This window comes from Ascaphus truei, chromosome 10 (genome assembly GCF_040206685.1).
Source record: "Ascaphus truei isolate aAscTru1 chromosome 10, aAscTru1.hap1, whole genome shotgun sequence".
NCBI classification, from domain to species: Eukaryota; Metazoa; Chordata; class Amphibia; order Anura; family Ascaphidae; genus Ascaphus; species Ascaphus truei.
Window position 1 is genome coordinate 6,313,186 of NC_134492.1, and position 17,771 is coordinate 6,330,956.

The following is a 17,771-nucleotide window of genomic DNA, read 5'->3' on the forward strand; positions in this document are numbered from 1 at the left end:
TCTCCCCCACACTCTCTCTCCCTCTCTCCCCCACACTCTCTCTCCCTCTCTCCCCAACACTCTCTCTCCCTCTCCCCAACACTCTCTCTCTCTCTCTCTCTCCCCCACACTCTCTCTCTCTCTCTCCCCCACACTCTCTCTCTCTGTCACTCCCACACTCTGGATCTCTTATTTACCCTATATATCTTAACTGCCCTATACTACACCGAAATCTTAACTACCCTATACTGCTTTCTTCCAGATCTGGCTCAAGCTTCACACGGAAGACATCGGAACCCCCCCCTAACCCAGAAGACAGGTAATCAACACCTCCCCAATGTATAACATTGCGGGAATGAGCGTACCTGGACATTGAGGGACTGCGGATCAGGTAAGATCCCAGGTGGGATTGCTGCTTTAGATATTGTGAAGCGGGGACATCCAGACATTGGTTAAGGGGTTCAGGAAACTAGTCATTCACACCTGGCTTTTATTTCTAGATCCGACATTTACACACACACATGTAACAAGGACTAATTGTAGTATAATGTAATACAATAAATACATTTATGTCAAAAACGAATGTTGTTCTGACTAGGAATTTATTAAATGTATTTTATTTATATATTTTATTTTAAAGCGGGGTTGGGGGCGGGACTAGGGGCGGGGTTGGGGGCGGGACTAGGGGCGGGGTTGGGGGCGGGACTAGGGGCGGGACTAGGTGGCGAGTAGATTTTTGGGTTGGGCGAGTAGATTTTTGGGTGATTTGTCGAACACTGTATATATATATATATATATATATATATATATATATATATATATATATAGTGTAATACAATTTTAATAAAACATACATAAGAATAGTGAGCTCATTCAACTCACATGTTCCCAAAAGGACACGAGCAATTTGACCACTCTGGGTCCTGCAGCAGCCTCGGCCGTGCCTCTCGCTATCTGTGGCGTGTAGCTGGAGGATCTGTATGTTCCTGCTTCGGAACGAACAGCTGACACAGCGGAGCAGCGGACAGCTGATCACATCAGGTGACGTCACAGCAGAGGGGGATTCTCTACACCCCTACACCCCTGAGGAAGATCGTATCACGATTGAAACGCTTAGGGTGGTCCCCCTGTTGCTGTGGAGAATACTGAGCCATTTGCCCTACCTGCTACGAGACGCCGACGCTAACTGACGCCGCCGCTGTTAGACCGCAGGAACCGGAGAATTCCCCTCTGCTGTGATGTCACCTGATGTGATCAGCTGTTCGTTCCGAAGCAGGAACATACAGATCCTCCAGCTACACGCCACAGATAGCGAGAGGCACGGCCAAGGCTGCTGCAGGACCCAGAGTGGTCAAATTGCTCGTGTCCTTTTGGGAACATGTGAGTTGAATGAGCTCTTCCTAAATTTTTATTAAGGTCACAGTGGCATATCAGCCCTGGTTTTGACCTTTATCACGATATCTTAATTAAGGTCCAGGCCAGGACCAAGATTTTGTCGTGTTTCTACTAATTAAATAAGAGAACATTGTTTTGCTAAAACACAAATCATGGTGAAGACTGAATGGAAGAGTATCTGGCTATTAAAAAGCCTATTTTACAGTACTCATTCAACAAGCTTCTTTTGGAGGTCCTATTAACAATTGAAAGCCAAATGTATGTTGTATAAAATCCAAGGTTGCTATTGTTAAATCCGCTTTCTTTCATGCCAGACTGATCTCATCATATGAACCTATTGCACTGGGAACTTTTTGTAGACGGTTTCCCTCTCACCACCTCTGAGTATCCAAGTGCTTTTTGGAAATGGAGGCCCTTAAATTCAAGTGCCAAGAAGAGCCATGTTTTCCGCAGCCTACAACTGCTGATAATAATTAGTATGTTAAACGATCAAGGACAAAATCCTTTCCCGACCCTAATAACACTGAAATACACGAGATTTTAATAAGTATGTGCAGGTTTGCTCCAGTGATACTTTCAGTTTTATCCTTCTATCTATTTAACAAGGAATCTGCTTCTAATCAGACACAGTGACCTGCTTTTGCCGGGTACTTTTCCTTTGGAGGATTCTAGGCTTGCAGCCAGTTTGATTTAATTCTTATTATTCGATTTTAAAGTTCTTGGTTTCTCTGGTTTTATCCCCGAATCCGTTTCGCAGGGTTTGAGGTTTCATTTTGTTGGTGTCACTGTGGCAATTGTTTTAGGACAGGAGTGGCCAACTCTCATCCTCAAGGGCCACCAACAGGTCAGGTTTTAAGGCTATCCCTGCTTCAGCACAGGTGGCTCAATCATTGGCTCAGTCATTGACTGAGCCACCAGTGCTGAAGCAGGAATATCCTTAAAACCTGACCTGTTGGTGGCCCTTGAGGACTGGAGTTGGCCACTCCTGTTTTTGGGCAATGCCTCACTTTAGCATCTGTCTTTCCTGCTTTCTTGTACTGTTTATGAACAAAGCATTAGACACATTTTCCGAGGCTGTCCTCTTGGCTGTCATGACATTTTATATTAGTTTATTGGAAGGTGCTCAGAAAATTACCTTGCTTATGTCAAGATTTATATGATGTGACTTTTCTTTGCAATGTGCCCCTTTGTGTAGGGATTTGGCAAACAATATAGAAGACCTTCTTTCTTAAATATTAAAGAATTACTTTTGGGGGGGGGGAGGGGAAGGGGTTGGAGAAAAATAAATAGCTATCATCTATATGTTGATTCTAAAACATAAAGTCCATCTTAGGAAGAGATCATTTCTTCATAGGCCTGCAGTGGCAAAATTTAAAATCAAAATGTACCCTTGGCTATTCAATTATATGAATAAATCTCATATAAAAAGAGCTTGTTCAAGGGATATCAGCCAATGGAAAATATTTTCAGATAGTGAATATAAATGGTATGGACTTATGAATATAAATATTTCCTGAAAGAAGTGGCTGACAGAAAAGATGGGCCTACTTTGTACGTTTTTGATTGGATTATTCGCCTTTTTTTTTTTGTCTAAACTCAGAACTGAACCTCTCTCAAATAAACTCCTAGCGTATGCTAAGAAAGGATAGAGAAAAAATATTCTTAGCCTGATATAGTAATCCAACTGAGAATGGTATTTTCTAAGCAATCGAAAAAAAATGTATTTTTAATGGAAGGAGTTTTAAATGCACTAATCACAGCCTGAAATAAGACCTGCCAGGATTTGGGTGAGAGATGAAGCATTTCCTCCCAGGCTCTACTTTCTCTCCTGAAAAGTCAGACTTTTCTTTACCCAGACTGATACTCCACATTCTGCTATTATTTAACATCTTGACCTTTGTTTGCCTTCCTCATCCCTCTGTTTAGAATTCTCTTCCCTGCCCATGTCCCTATCTTTGTGCCTATCCTTGCGTTGAACTCCAACCTCAAACAGTACCATCTGTCTTTCCCATTCAGCCAGTTGTCACCTTGCCAGCCTGCAGTTACTGTGCCATAAACCTTACAGCCCAAGGTCAAATCCCAGCGAGCTGGCTGGCCTGGCATCTTTTAGTCTCTGGCATTTTTATCACCAGCCATCTGATGCATGCAGGACTCCTGTACACTGCACTGCAGAACTGACCAATGGTTGTACGTTGTAAATTGTACTGAACATTATGGTCTTTATTGTACAAATGGAATTGTCTCAAGACACTTGAGATGAAGAAAATCATCATTTTTAAGAGCTGGACTTGCTCGGGGGCATGATACGAACATGATGTGAATTAAACGCATATAGGCTTTGGGGTGGAGAGGGGGTAGCTGCTTTAAAGTACTTGCATAGCAAATAAAACTACCACTTGTGAGCACATCCAGACAGACAGGTCTGCAACCCTGCCCGTCCCCATCATCTCTTGGCATACAATAGGTGCACAAACAATATTAAAGTCCCCAGCGCTAAAGTCCAAGATACCGTGATCTTCAGATAGTCTCTGATCTTAAAGATGATAGCTGGGCTCTGTTGAAAATGTTCCAGATGGGATGTGTCCTTGGAATAGACAGATGCACGTCTGAAATACAGATGAGAGGCACACCTGATTGCGCAGCGTTTTCTAGCAATCAGATCCCTATCTAAGACAGTGAAGATTCCTACTCACACGATGAACGCCAAAGTATTCAGTGGAGAGAACTGTGCTTGTTCCCCTTCTTTCAGCTCCTCTCACGACCCCACGTGCAGGCAGCTTACTGGAGGTGGCCTCAATCCACAATGGCGTCGGGGGTGGCTCCGTTGCGGACCCCCACCGAAGAGGGAAGGAATGGGCACAATATGGTGTAGTTTGAAACACTTTTAATTGGCCAGGCTGCCGGTGAAACCGTCCATCTTGTGAGGGGTCTGACGCGCGCGTGTGTCCCGCTGGGACTGGCAGGAAGAGCCGCCTTCCTGGATGGGGCAGAGACGTGGTGTCTCTCTCATTCAGTTAGCAGAGGTGCCCGTCTCCCGCAGGGTGTGAGTGCGCGGCACCGTCTCCCTCCCGCCTCTCTGTCCAACCCCCTGTGTGCCTGTCTGTAATGTACAGTGTCTGCGGCTTCTCTCCTCCCCGCTACTGCTGCACCCGCTGCACTCAAATGAGTAATGTTTTTTTTGTACGATTTATAAAATTATAGTAGCATATTTATATAATTTAAAAAAAAAAGTAGAATAGTAAGTTCAGGTTTGTTGATAGAAACGCGTGACATTCACTGTTTTTATTAAGTCAAGATGGTGGTACAGCTCAACCCCCTTATAACGCTGTGATTGGGGTTCAAAGAATCACATCGCGCTATAAGCGGATCGCATTAGAAATAATGTACAATTGTATACATTGTACAATAAAGTATTTAAGAGACCAATAACCGTGTTGTAAAGTATTCATAAATACAAAAATTGGGAGCCACACTTGCATCGCGTTATAAGCGGATTCGCGTTATAAAGGATCGCGTTATAACGGGGTTGAGCTGTATATTTTTCCTAGTAACAAACCTATTTAAAACTTTGTTTTTTTTCCCCTTTGATTTTCTGGGTACATTACACTGCATAATAAATGTAATTTAAAGATGTGCTAATTTACCTGAATTTATATAATTTTTTTAAGCAAAATCGATCTTTCGTTACAAAAAAGAGGTGAAAGTGTAGATTTGCAAAAAAAAAAAACATGAGTGGTACCTCTTGCCTCTTCACACGAAGAAGCAGAGTAATGCATTGTTACATTTTAAGGTGCTTAAATTCATTTATTTATTTTTTTGTCAAAAATTGTTTTTGTCTTCAAACCATAACAAATCATATTTACTTTATGTAATAATTAAACGTCATGAAAAATGGGATGAAAAATGTATTTTCTTCTTTTTTGCCTTGAGCTATGGACCTGGATTGATAGCACCAGCACACATCTAGCAGACGGAAGGCTAGTTTTACAAAGTAGTTCCTAGGTTTGTTGACACACTTCAAATAGAAGAGAAGCAAATTGATCCAGTGGGAGAGCAGCCGTACTTCCTTTCAATCAGAGTCATTCCTAGTACATAAATGTTCTTACAGGAGTGAGATTTGGGAGCGGGTCAGGGCGGGCGCCGGCAGAAGAAAATGGAAATCATTACGTTTCCATTACATTGGAAACGAGCAGGAGTTACTAAATCTATTTACTTAACGTTTTATTTTTTTGTTCTTTTATTCTTGTTTTGATCAGAGAAAGGCTTTGTGAATTTAATTTTCTTCCAGGCGGAAAACAGTAACACGTTTACATATTTGTTATTAGTTTACCATGATTACAGTTTACAATGTTCCAAAGTTTATTTGAAAAACATCTATATTTTGTACTTCATATTTCAGAACCGGTAAAAGCATCTGACAATATATTTTGATGCGATCACCCTAAACACTGCGGCTGTGAATACTTTAGGGGACACGTGAATAATGACTTATGGGTATTTCCAAACAAAGATTAACTTCTTTTTTTTTGTTTTTTTTTTCATATTCCTTCCATCTGTCTGCATTTGGCTTAAACTATTTAGGTCTTTTCCAGCAAACACACCAAGGTCATATGTCATTTTTGTTAACCCACCACAGCTACACCAACTGTTTTGCAGTAATGCTCTTAGTTTGCCACTTGTGACCGAACGCATGAGGTCATCCCTGTTTCTATGCCAACAGTACCCCGTGGGAGAGCATATTCAGTAAAAGCACAGAAGTGGTGATTCCGCAGCTCCAGCTCCAGTGCTGCCACCGTCTGGTCCAGCTGTGCAAGGACTGCCTGCTAGTGGTTTACAAATATGCAACAGATTCAAGAGGATCAGTGCCAGGCAGTATTCCAGGCTGGGAAGACACCAGGTATTCATTAACAACGAACATTTCCATAATAAATTCTTTTAGCTTAGATGTGGATGCATTCTGCACGGCAAAGTCATGCAAACGGTATACCTTGCTGGAAAATGCATTAAGCTTTTCTAGCGAAGAGCATCTCTCAAGATATACTAAGCATATGTTGAAATAATCACCAATATATTTATTGAATACCAAACAAAATGTTAGTTGAAGCTATGGCAATATGTAGAGTATCATGTTTTTTTCCGTCCCATTGTGCAACGTGGAATACACTGGAGTGTGTATTTTCCCAAAATATTCCCCCCCTCATAATGAATGGCATATTTCTTTTATTTCAGTGAGTTGGTGAGCAGTGCGTATGTAACAGAAATGTTCCCTCTCATAATGAATTGCATATTTATTTTATTTCCATGAGTTAAGGATGTTCATCACTCAGAATAACAGAAGCTACCAAGTCCGATCCTTCTAAATACAAAGCTATATTCCATTCTTGGAAGATACTGTGGAATCTCAGTAATCGGACAAGGCCGAACAAGGTGGCTTTTCACTTATATGACCAGTCTGTTATGGGGCTTAAATGCCTGAAACTAGAATATGATATAACTCCTAAAACAGGTTTCGTACACAGAGGTGAGAGGACTTGAGAGACGACCAGAGGAGCTTGTAAGTTGTGTCGCAGACTTCCCAGGCCGTGCATGGGGTTTACACAGCAATCCCACCCAAAACATATTTAAGGCTATGTTTTAATGTGATGTAATCTACCTCCCAAGTGTAACGCTTTTTGTCCAAAAATTCACAAAATGAAGGCGTTTAATGATATATTTTGGGACAGTTTCGTTTTATTAATTTCTTTGTCCATCCATGGGAGCTATTTTATACCAAAGATGCTGAACACAGAAAGCAGGTATCAGGGTTTAAGTAGAGTAAAGCGAATGTCTGTTTTAAACAATCCTATGTGTATAAAACCCCATGTTAAATAAAGAATATATGTGAATCTTTGCATAAAACAGTCAGGAATGGTAAGAATGTTTTACTCTTTACAACTAATTTATGAGAATTCCAATTTCTGCAAACCGGTTTTTGCCTCATTATCACCAAACACTAATCTACCTTCCATATTAAAAGTGAAGAACATTTCTTTGGCTTATTACATAAATACAACATTTCAGAGGAACAAGAACAAAGACCCATTGCGACGGAAACATTGCAAACTAAAAGAACCATTTAAAAGTCATTTGAGTAACCAGTGTGTCAGCATAAAAGTCAATTGTGTATGTCAGGGGAGCTCAACTCAGGTCCTCAAGCCTGGATATCCCTGCTTCAGCACAGGTGGCTCAATCAGTCCCTGCTTCAGCACAGGTGGCTCGATTAGTGCCTGCTTCAGCACAGGTGGTTCAACCTCTGATTGTGCCACCTGTGCTGTAGCTGGGATATCCTGAAAACCTGACCTGTTGAGGGGACTTGAGGACTGGAGTTGAGCCCCCCTGGTGTATGTTGAGCCCCCCTGGTGTATGTTGAGCCCCCCTTGTGTATGTTGAGCCCCCCTGGTGTATGTTGAGCCCCCCTGGTTTATGTAATACTCCAATTGAGTGTAAAGTGTTTAGTATTTCGGCAAAACTATTTGCCTTTGCACATAAAACAAAATATGTATACTTCTTACCTGGGGGCACATTAGAAACCAGGCAAGCAAACTGTCCGAAATGACAAAAAACATCTTACCTTATAATTCATTCTTATTGTTGCCCATTTATGAGCCACTGATTGAGCCACCTGTGCTGAATCAGGAATATCCTGAAAACCTGACCTGTTGGTTGCCCTTGAGGACTGGAGTTGGCCGCTCCTGTAGTATAGGGTTTGTACAAACTGGGGGTGATTTTTCTGGGGGGGCGCGGAGGTTGCAGAGGCCCCGCACTCTTCCCCAAGGCATTTAAATTAAATACCGGGGGACCTCACGAGGCCTCTGCAACCTCAACTTACCGAGATTCAGACGGCTTCTGGACGCGTCTCCATGACAGCGCAGCGTCAAATGACGCAATGTGACATCAAAGGATGCCGCGAGTCACGTGTCATGAAGTCACATGACTCTGCGGCATTATTTGACACCGCACTAAGGCAAGGGGGTGCGAGCACCGTGGGAGACAAGGCAGGGGCCGCAGCAACAAAAGTGTGCGCACCCCTGCTGTAGTACATGGGAATTAAATAGATATTCAATTATTTGTGGCACTCATCTTTGCAACTACAGCTGATGTGACGCGAGTCATGAACGGGCGGTGAGAAGGTCTTGCCATAAAGCATTGCTGCTGTATTCCAAGATGGTGGTCATAAATATGGTTTGTGCTAGCTACAGTGAGGCAGATTTTGAGTTTAAAAGAGAAGGCACAAATGAGAACGAGATAAAGGTGTCCGGGTGACATGTAGGGGCTGATTCTATATGTGTCCCCGGGGACTTCAATGCGGAATTTCATCCGAAAATGACCTGATCGGCCACTTTGGCGGATGTAAAAGCCGCCCCATAGGTAGAGAATCACTGTTTGATTTGCGTGATGGGATAGCAGTGCAGACGTTTGTATTTCCTCCCATATCAACAGTAATTATGACATTTTGTCACATTTACATACTAAAATCAATATTAAAGCTCTTATTCCATCTCCAAATTGTTTTGTACATTTGGTGCTGGTGGGTGTTTCCATGGGTAGGGCAGCAGGTACAACGTCATTTCACATGCACATTTTAATATAAGGTAATGTACAGTATGTTGCACCTAGAAGAATGTGAGATGTTCCATAGGTGTAAAGAAAATATTCTTGTTGTTATATCCTAAATATCGCTTGATAATTCATATATATGGATCACATTTGTTTTTAATGCAATCACTTAACTACAAATTAAAGTGGCTTAGATAAATACTTTGTTGGACTGAAAATCTATCTTATGCATGACCCCCATCTTGGACTATAGTTGTTTATCTCATGCAATGGATCTTCTGGTCATCAGAAGATTAAAATGCATTAATGCAAGATGTCGCTCTGCCACACAATCAAAGCCAGCAGTGAAAGTGTTCATTTCCAGCCCGTGCGGGAAACAGATGTCTTAAGAAATATGCTCACAAGGCAGGAAGACCGCCAGGACTGGGAGCGAACGGGGTTTGTCCGTGTGTTAAAAGCCTAGCATACGTTTTTACCAAAATGGTGCTGGGAAGAAGCGCTCTCTTAGTTAAGGTTCCTGTTGCAAATACATTTGCTAAGTACCCCACGCCTTGCGAAGAGATGTGTGCAATAATACAATGAGTTCGCTGCTGAAATCCTACACCCTGTGGAGTGACTGACCCACGCAGATTGCTGGTGAGGGGGCGTTTGTTTCCTGTTGGAGTAGACCTGGTGGTGATAGCAACGATCCAGTTGCCAGTTACCTGAAGCTGACAAAGTAGACTTAGTGCTCTAAGCACTGCTATTTTGTGTTGTTTGTTATTTTTTTAAAGGAACAGGAGCTTTAGTATCCTGTGTGTAAATAAAACGTATCTTGTCTGCAAGACAAGGAGAGACCCCATGTCACCAGTATCACAGGATCTGCACTGGCTCTCGGAGGAGCAAAGCATTCATTATAATATTTTGACCCTTACCATCAAGGTTATCCATGGACTAGCCCCCCCTTACCTTCAGAACGGTATAATCTATAACACCCCCAATCAGGCTCTCAGATCTGCCATCGCCCCTCAACTGATTGAGCCTCGGTTTAAGGTTAATAAAGCTGGACGGAGGGTGTCACCAAGGACTGCCCCAAGACACTGGAATAAGCTCCCTGCTGCTTTAAGAAATCAGGACGCTTTACTTTCATGCAGAAAGGAATTAAAAACCTTCATTTATAAACAAAGTCTGGCACACAGACCCCAACACCCTGGCAGCCATCTTTCCTGCTCCCGTTCGTGTTTTCCCTTGTGTTGGTCTTCCTCGTCGTTCCCCTATAGGTTTTCAGTAGGTCCCGGTTGTAGGTTTGGGGTGGGTGTCCTCCCTATGTTCCTACACGCGCTCTAGCACTGAGTTTCTTGGTGACTAGCGATTTAGAAAAAAAATCAAAATAAATAAATGGTTGGCATCCTAGGTTTGTCTTATACCTGTAACAAACATTGCAAAACCTATTCACAACACATGGCATTGACGGCAGCCTTTCCACACCTGGGGGTAGTGAAGCGATCAGACGTGTGTGTGAAGAACAACAGACCCAGGGAAAACGTGTCCAAGGACTGGATACAGAAACAAACGCTGTAAGGCAGGAGAGGGAGAGAACAGAGAGGTACGGCACCTGCAGGTAAACCCCTGCCAGATTGTGTATGAGTGACGACCAGCTGTGCTTGCAGCATATGCAGAAAGAGTGTTAGTACAGGTGTGAAGTGCCTGAAGATTTGTAATCTCCCCATGAAACATGGGAAGGAAGCAAAAAATAGATACAGCTGCCAGTTTCCAGGAACCCTAAAGCAGTGACAGCAAAAACATGGAAGAGCACATCGATTAACGGGATGGTTTGCGCAAGACATGCAAGTAAAGACGCTGGGCAGTATTCTTAGGGGATTCAGTAACTGCAGGAAGGAATACAAACGCTGATATTAACGCACAAAGAGGAGGTTTGGGACCTAACTGCAGCGAAGAAAGTAAGGACAAAGACGGCGTAAAATACAAGATGCTAAGAATGAAAATGCACCTGCTCCTCAGGAACTGCGCGATTTAAAAGAGCGTGATCAAGAGAGCCTTCATGCAACATGAGCACAGAAAGATTGGCATCTTGCAGACGTAAAGCAGAGCCTGTTCCAGCAAATTATCCAGCTGAATGAAGAAAAACATTCCCGGCAGAAGGAAATCTTAATGAACAAAGAGAAACTTGAGTGGGAATTTAAAATGAGAGAGAGCCAATAAACGCTGCAAGACGAGCTGGAACAGGGAGGATCAGGCCATCGTGAAAATGTGGCACTGGGTCAGCCTGGAACATGCAGCTCAGCAAGGGGAAGCCCTAACGGGAAAAGCTCTCAATTCATTTGCAGTTGGGCAAATGACTGAATGAAGGAAAATGAACTGCAGGAGTTGCCAGGAAGATTCTCTAATGCAGGGGGCTCAAATCCAGTCCTCAAGCCTCCCCCCAACAGGTCAGGTTTTCAGGATATCCCTGCTTCAGCACAGGTGGCTCAATCAGGGGCTCAGTCTTTGTGCCACCTGTGCTGAAGCTGGGATATCCTGAAAACCTGACCTGTTGGGGGTTCTTGAGGACTGGAGCTGAGCCCCCCTGCTCTAAAGTACAGGGGAAAAAAGAGCAATTGCAGGAAGCATTTTGCAAAGCTTGAAAGGGTTACGCAACTGCTTGAGTGCAAATTTTGCACCAGTAGATTGCAGGAAACTAGAAGACACCCTGAATGAAAGGATAACTGTTTTGGAAGCAGAGCTCCAAACAGACTATAGAAGAGAAAGCGATGGAACCCGTCAGCAGGAACGTACGTTTGAGCATCCGCACAGCGTGTCTGGTCCCAAGATGGAACATATACAGGAAAAAGAAAGGTTACAAGTAAGGCTGCGGGTCTGTTACCAAGCACAACCTTTTGAAAACTCATTGTAAATGTGAGAAGATGAGAGGAAAAATTTCACAATGATCTCACTTTAAAGCAAGAGATAATAAAGATTAAAACACTGAAAGAGGAGCCGATTGCAGCCACAAAACTTGTGGAAAAATTATTCTATAAATTGAAACTTGCAGAAAACACCATTGCACACACAACGACTAAAAGGCTGGCAACTGTAACAGGATATTCAATGTACAACTGGCAAGGACAAAAGTACTCAGAGTCCAGAAGGAACATGTATTAAAGCCAAGATTGAGATAACCTTTTGATGAGCCCTTGCCAATACAGAACAGCCAGCAACCTACAATTTGTGTGTCCATCCCTAAAATGTACAAGCATGGCAGAGTGTGACACGAGCTAACAGAAGAACACCCCGTGTTCTGCGGACAGCACTGTGCTTTCACTCTCAATGTATTGGTCAAGTTGGAAATGACCAGGCTGCATTTAATTTAACCAGAATACACATTCAAGAAATAAACAGCACCGTCTACGCTGCGATATGTAAACTACAGGTTAACCTCCGGAACAATACAAAATATCTGTGTTTCAAGCCATGAAAGGTTCTATGAGTATCAAAACAAACTTGTATAAACTGGTGAAATTGTACAGGAACTACCTTAGTGAAGGAATAGCTGAAGGAGATTGCACTTGACAATCCGAGGCCAGAACAATGGCAAGGGAAGGAACTGTTAGCACTAAAGGATGTGTTAAATAAAGGCTTCTTTAAGGTCAGAAGGGCGAGGATGAGGAGAACATTGACAATGTAATAAAGATTATAGCGTCTACCCAGCAGGGGCAACACACCATAAAGAAGGGAAGGAAAAGGTTGAGCATGAATCACCAGTGCAGAATGTGCCATTGAGAACAGCACAACAGATGTTTGAATCTGACCCAATGACCAAGGAAATGTGGTCCACTGGAGATGAGGTGGGATATAAAGACTAAAGGGATCATTCTAAATTAGCCAAAGTGGCTGATCGGGCCATTTTTGCCTGAAATTCCCCATTTAAGTCAATGGGGAATTTTTGTCCGAAAATGGACCTATTGGCTGCTTCGGTTGAAGAAGAATAAACCGCTCACTCTATGCAAAACTGGAAAAAAACAGGAGAGAATGGACCACTGCTACTCTAAATCAATAGTCCATGAGACGTGTGATGGTATAAATCCTCAGAAATAAAAAAGAACCATAAAAGTACCTAATACACAACGGTCTTTTCCCACGTGTTTATCAGTTAACATCAACTGAGAAGATGGTAGAACAAGGGCGGCCAACTCCAGTCCTCAGGGACCACAAACAGGTCAGGTGTTAAGGATATCCCTGCTTCAGCACAGGTGGCTCAGTCATTGAGCCACTGATTGGAGTTAGCCACTCTTGTGTTAAAACATATAAAGCTAAGATATCAAGATTTCAGCGTTCTAGTGAAATTACTGTGGTACATCTTAAGAAGTTATGGACTTATTAGGTCTAAGAACTACGCAGAATACATAATCTTTTATGTTTTGGAAATAAAGAGCCCTGCTCTGAACAGAAACCTATTTGGGGTAAGCAGAGGTCAACATACGAAATGCACAGTTAAACAGGCGTTTTAGAATGACTAATATCAGTCTTTTGGTGACATTCCATTAGGCAAGAGATTGAATGAGGAATTCTGTTATAAATACCCTGCAGGTGGCGCCACTTGGTGATGGTCACTCCATCCGTTGAGCTTGGGGTGGAGGGATATGTGACAAAGGTAACATTGCTGGAGCAAGGCGCATTCGGGAAAGCTGCAGCTTTGCCTGTGCAGGAAACGGGTGACTCCTCAAGGTGCTCACAGGGCAGTTAGTGAGTTAGTCTTGGAAGGGGAGAGAATGGGGTTGTCAGTGTCCAAAACCGGATAATGTTTTAACAAAATGGTGCAGTGAAGAAGCCTGTGCGATTAAGGCTATGAAATATGTCAAATGGATTGGTTTCTGAAATCCTACACCCAGTGGAAAGGCTGACCCAAGGATTTCGCAGCACAGCGCTGGTGAGGGGGCATTTGTTTCTTGTGGTTGCAGGTCTGGTGGTGTTAGCAAGGGTCCAACTGCCAGTGTTTGGAATGTGGCAATGTAAAGTTAGTGCTCTCAGGGGAGCCCAAGTGCCGTAAGTGTAAATAAAACTCCATTCCCTACATAGTTCTCATCCAGGGTTTGTTTGACACCTGCGACAGATGGTGTCAACCCACTCAGCATGTGACGCTGAAAGCAGCTTTCTCATACTCGGTTTAAAAAAGATACTGTACAATAAGATATAGCGCAGATACTGTATAGTGTAAGATTCTTATTTTTTCCTTTTCAGGGCAGCCTGGAATACCAAATACAAGTAGAATCATTTCCCTACATTAGTATTAGGGGAAATTAGAGTAAATTCTCTCGCTCCCCCCATATGCATTAGTGGTTTTCTTTCCTGAGTTGAACACTGTATTTTTCAGGCTACATTAGCCTCCTCTCTCAAGCAAATATAGCATGACTTTATCAAGCTTAATCAGACACATTAGTTAGGCCTCATAACCAAATCCATTTCACTTACTATCCTGGAGAACCCTAATCTATGCAATCTTAGAAAATTGAGCAGAATTGTATCACATGGCAACTGGAATTCTGTGATCGTTACAAAACTAAATACCTGCCTGCAATGATTTTCTAAACTGCCCACAGTATATTGCCCATTTAATTAACCTCTGCTTTGTAATTATTTTAGGTATTTACTGCCAGTCGTGCCACAGTTCATCATGAAAACCTCGTCTTCCAGCGCTCGCCGCAGTTCCTCCGGAACGCCTCACTCCAGCATTTTCCTTACGCCGCGACTTAACCAGTACTGAAGTAAAAAGAACATTTCGTGCTCTGTAAATAATAGCTTTTTAATTTTGTTTTAAATCCAATTTCATATGGTGCTAAGCACAGCTCTCTTATAGCACCAATATAAACTCACTGATTACTTATTGCAAATGTTGTAAACCTCGCTAATTTGTTTATGAGATTATGTGTATGTCTAGATCCAGAATAGTTTATAAGAAAAATCCTATGTTATTATTCCTGCACAATATACAAAGTGTAAATCAGGAGTGGCAAACTCCAGTCCCCAAGGGTTACCAACAGGCCAGGTTTTCAGGATATGTCTGCTTCAGCACAGGTGGCTCAATCTGTATCTCAGTCTTTGACTGCCACCACCTGTGCTATTAGGGATATCCTGAAAACCTGACCTGTTGGTAGCTCTTAAGGACCGGAGTGGCCAGCCCTGGTGTAACTGATCTTGTTGATCCAATTAGAATGCTAATTTATTTTGCTTGTATATTGAACAATGTTATTTATTATATATTACAGTTATATTGAACAATTATTAACATACATAAAAGTTGTAGAAGCCTGAAGTAGAAAAATAGCAGACATAATAAGAAAAGAAAGACAGAAAATGTAATTATCCCTGCAGCAGGCTGTGGAAAAATTGCAGAATACAAGCCAAACTTTATTGAATAATTCCCATTTCAGGTCTTTTTTTTTTTTTTTTTAACTACAGCCACCGTAGAACTATTTTTTAAGGCGTTGATGTGGGGGAAGAGCAATTGTCGTCATGGTTTTTTTTTTCACAGCGGCTATTCCACCGAGCTGACCTTTCACCTTGTGCATGTTTCACCTTTAACAAAACGTTATTCCAGAGGCTATGAGAATGCTCAGCCCGGTGAGCACAATAATGCTGCCTAAGGAATCGTTTCCATGCCCGCCGTTATCTTAGAGGAAAGGTGTCTGAGGAGTTATTGTTAGATCAGAAGAAGCTACAGGAGTAACCACTTTATTTGTTGGGAAGAAACTGAATAGGAATAGAGTATTTTTGAAAACATATTCTTTTGTTACTTTTTTTTAATTGCGATTTTGTTATCCGCATTGTTGGACTTTGTCGCGGACTTATTACGTACATTGTGTCCGAGAGCCTTTCCGGTGGCATTGGCGTGCTGTGCCACACTCTCAGCCCTTCTCGCATGTCCAATCCGCGCGGAAAAGGCTTTTTTTTAGACACGGTTTCACTCCGGCTCTGCCAATCCGATCGGTTTGCCAAAAAATCCTCCAACTCGCATTTGTTGCCGATAACTGGAATTCTCGTAGCTCTGTTATCAAAACCGGTCTAAAAACTCGCATTTTTTTCATGCCACCTCCAGGGGGGCGTGATACTGTAGCCTCAAACGACGCGGTTTTGCTTCCTTACAAGCCACAAAATAAATTTCTTGACTGCAGAACATGAACTGACTTACGGTATATGTGTTACGTATTCTGTGTTCATTTTAACCATTTTACACTAAAGTTGAACTCATGATGTACATTGTACAAATAATTAGGTCCCCTATAGAAATATCAATACACCACAAAACAGTACATCGAAACCATCATCCTCACTATTACTACTACAGTACTAATAATATCAATTAATATTAATATTAATAATAGCAATTAAGATTATCATTAATAATTACAATATTTACCTTGTATAGCACTGAGTGTATGCAGTGCTGTACATATAATCTTTTCAGTCACAAGTCCCTGCACTGTTGAGGTTGTAATTTGTTTGGGGTAACATAAAGTGACTTGCCCAAGGTCACACAGAGGTCACACCGGGATGTATAACGGGCTTTGCTGCAGTGTGATTGTGCAGAGTTACTGTAGTGCATTTACACACTGCCCCACTCCTTCCATGCACCACAGCAATGTGACATCCCCAGTGTACTCATTACATGCCACATATCCTAATTAGCTGCCTATTGACACTCCCTTCATAACCTAAACCCTGCATGTCTGTGCCACTGTGGGACACACATGGTCAGAGTTGCCAATCAAAAACATTTTGTTAATAGTGTTTAGATTTTTTCCCTCACATTTTCCTTCCGTGACTTCTGAACACCACAAGCCATACGGTCTGGCACTGACCGGAGCTACGAGAACACACACTATAAATGAGGTTTGTTTCTTTTATTTCTCTTAATACAATTATTTTTCTAAGTTTATAATGTACTGTAAATACTTGTTGTGTTATTATCTACATAGATATGTTTTGAAACAGCGAAATGTAAATGATGATATTTGTTACCCACAATGCAGCACATTTCCCTGCTGTAATTCGAGTTACTCTAAATTATTAGTATTTTTTAATACTGCTGGTGGTCCTTATTTGTTAATTAAATTAAGTTAGTACATTTCGATCTATTTCTTCAAGTTTCTTTAATTCTTGCACAGGCGAAATATGACAGTGTGGAAGGGTCTAATCTAATTTAAGTTAAAATAAGCAGGCAAACTTAAACCAGCATCATCTGTTTCTAATGACCCTTTTAGTTAGCACTGCCGTCACTGTATTTCCAAGCTACAGTATGCACATCGGTCTCAGTGCATTCTGGGACTGATTGCAGTGCATGCTCGGACTGATTGCTGTGCATTCTGGGACTGGTTGCAGTGCATTACGATGGGATTCTGTTGGTTTAGCAAATGTATAACGCATGCTGCTGGGGCACAAAGCTATAAACATGAAAAGAAACTCTCTTTATTCTTTAGACAGATTTTTATTTTTTTTACTTTATATTTATTTAATCACAGAAATCAGTGTTCATTGTAAGACAATAAGTATCATACTGTATTGTTTTTGACTGTTCTCCGACACATTTTCAAACAGAAGTGTCCTGTACATACATTTTTGTTTTAAGGCACAAAGTACACACACGTGGCAGGTACAATGAGATTTGTCATTCTTGACAAAAAATAGTTTAAATCAAAGTGAATGGCAGAGGTATGTGGTTTCAGGGCTTATTGAACATCTTTAGAATAAAAAAAAGTTCTTTTATTTATTTTTTATTTAACATAATGCCGACTGTATTCAATAAAGCAACAGAAAATAACATTAGT

At 41.8% G+C, this 17,771-nt stretch overlaps 1 protein-coding gene across 3 annotated transcripts in view; it reads left to right on the plus strand.

The window, feature by feature from the left end:
• The window catches only part of TTLL7 (tubulin tyrosine ligase like 7), a 137,090-nt gene extending 120,968 nt beyond the window's left edge, over nt 1–16,122 (plus strand). The window contains exons 20-22 of one of the 3 annotated variants that reach the window (XM_075615679.1): nt 6,095–6,271; nt 14,590–14,734; nt 15,479–16,122. In XM_075615679.1, the coding sequence (XP_075471794.1) occupies nt 6,095–6,271; nt 14,590–14,710 (298 nt within the window). In that variant the 3' untranslated portion in view covers nt 14,711–14,734; nt 15,479–16,122. Of the gene's footprint in view, nt 1–6,094; nt 6,272–14,589 lie in introns of all 3 variants that reach the window. The other 2 variants (XM_075615680.1, XM_075615678.1) reach the window with 2 other exon arrangements.
• Nucleotides 16,123–17,771: the final 1,649 nt, after the last annotated feature.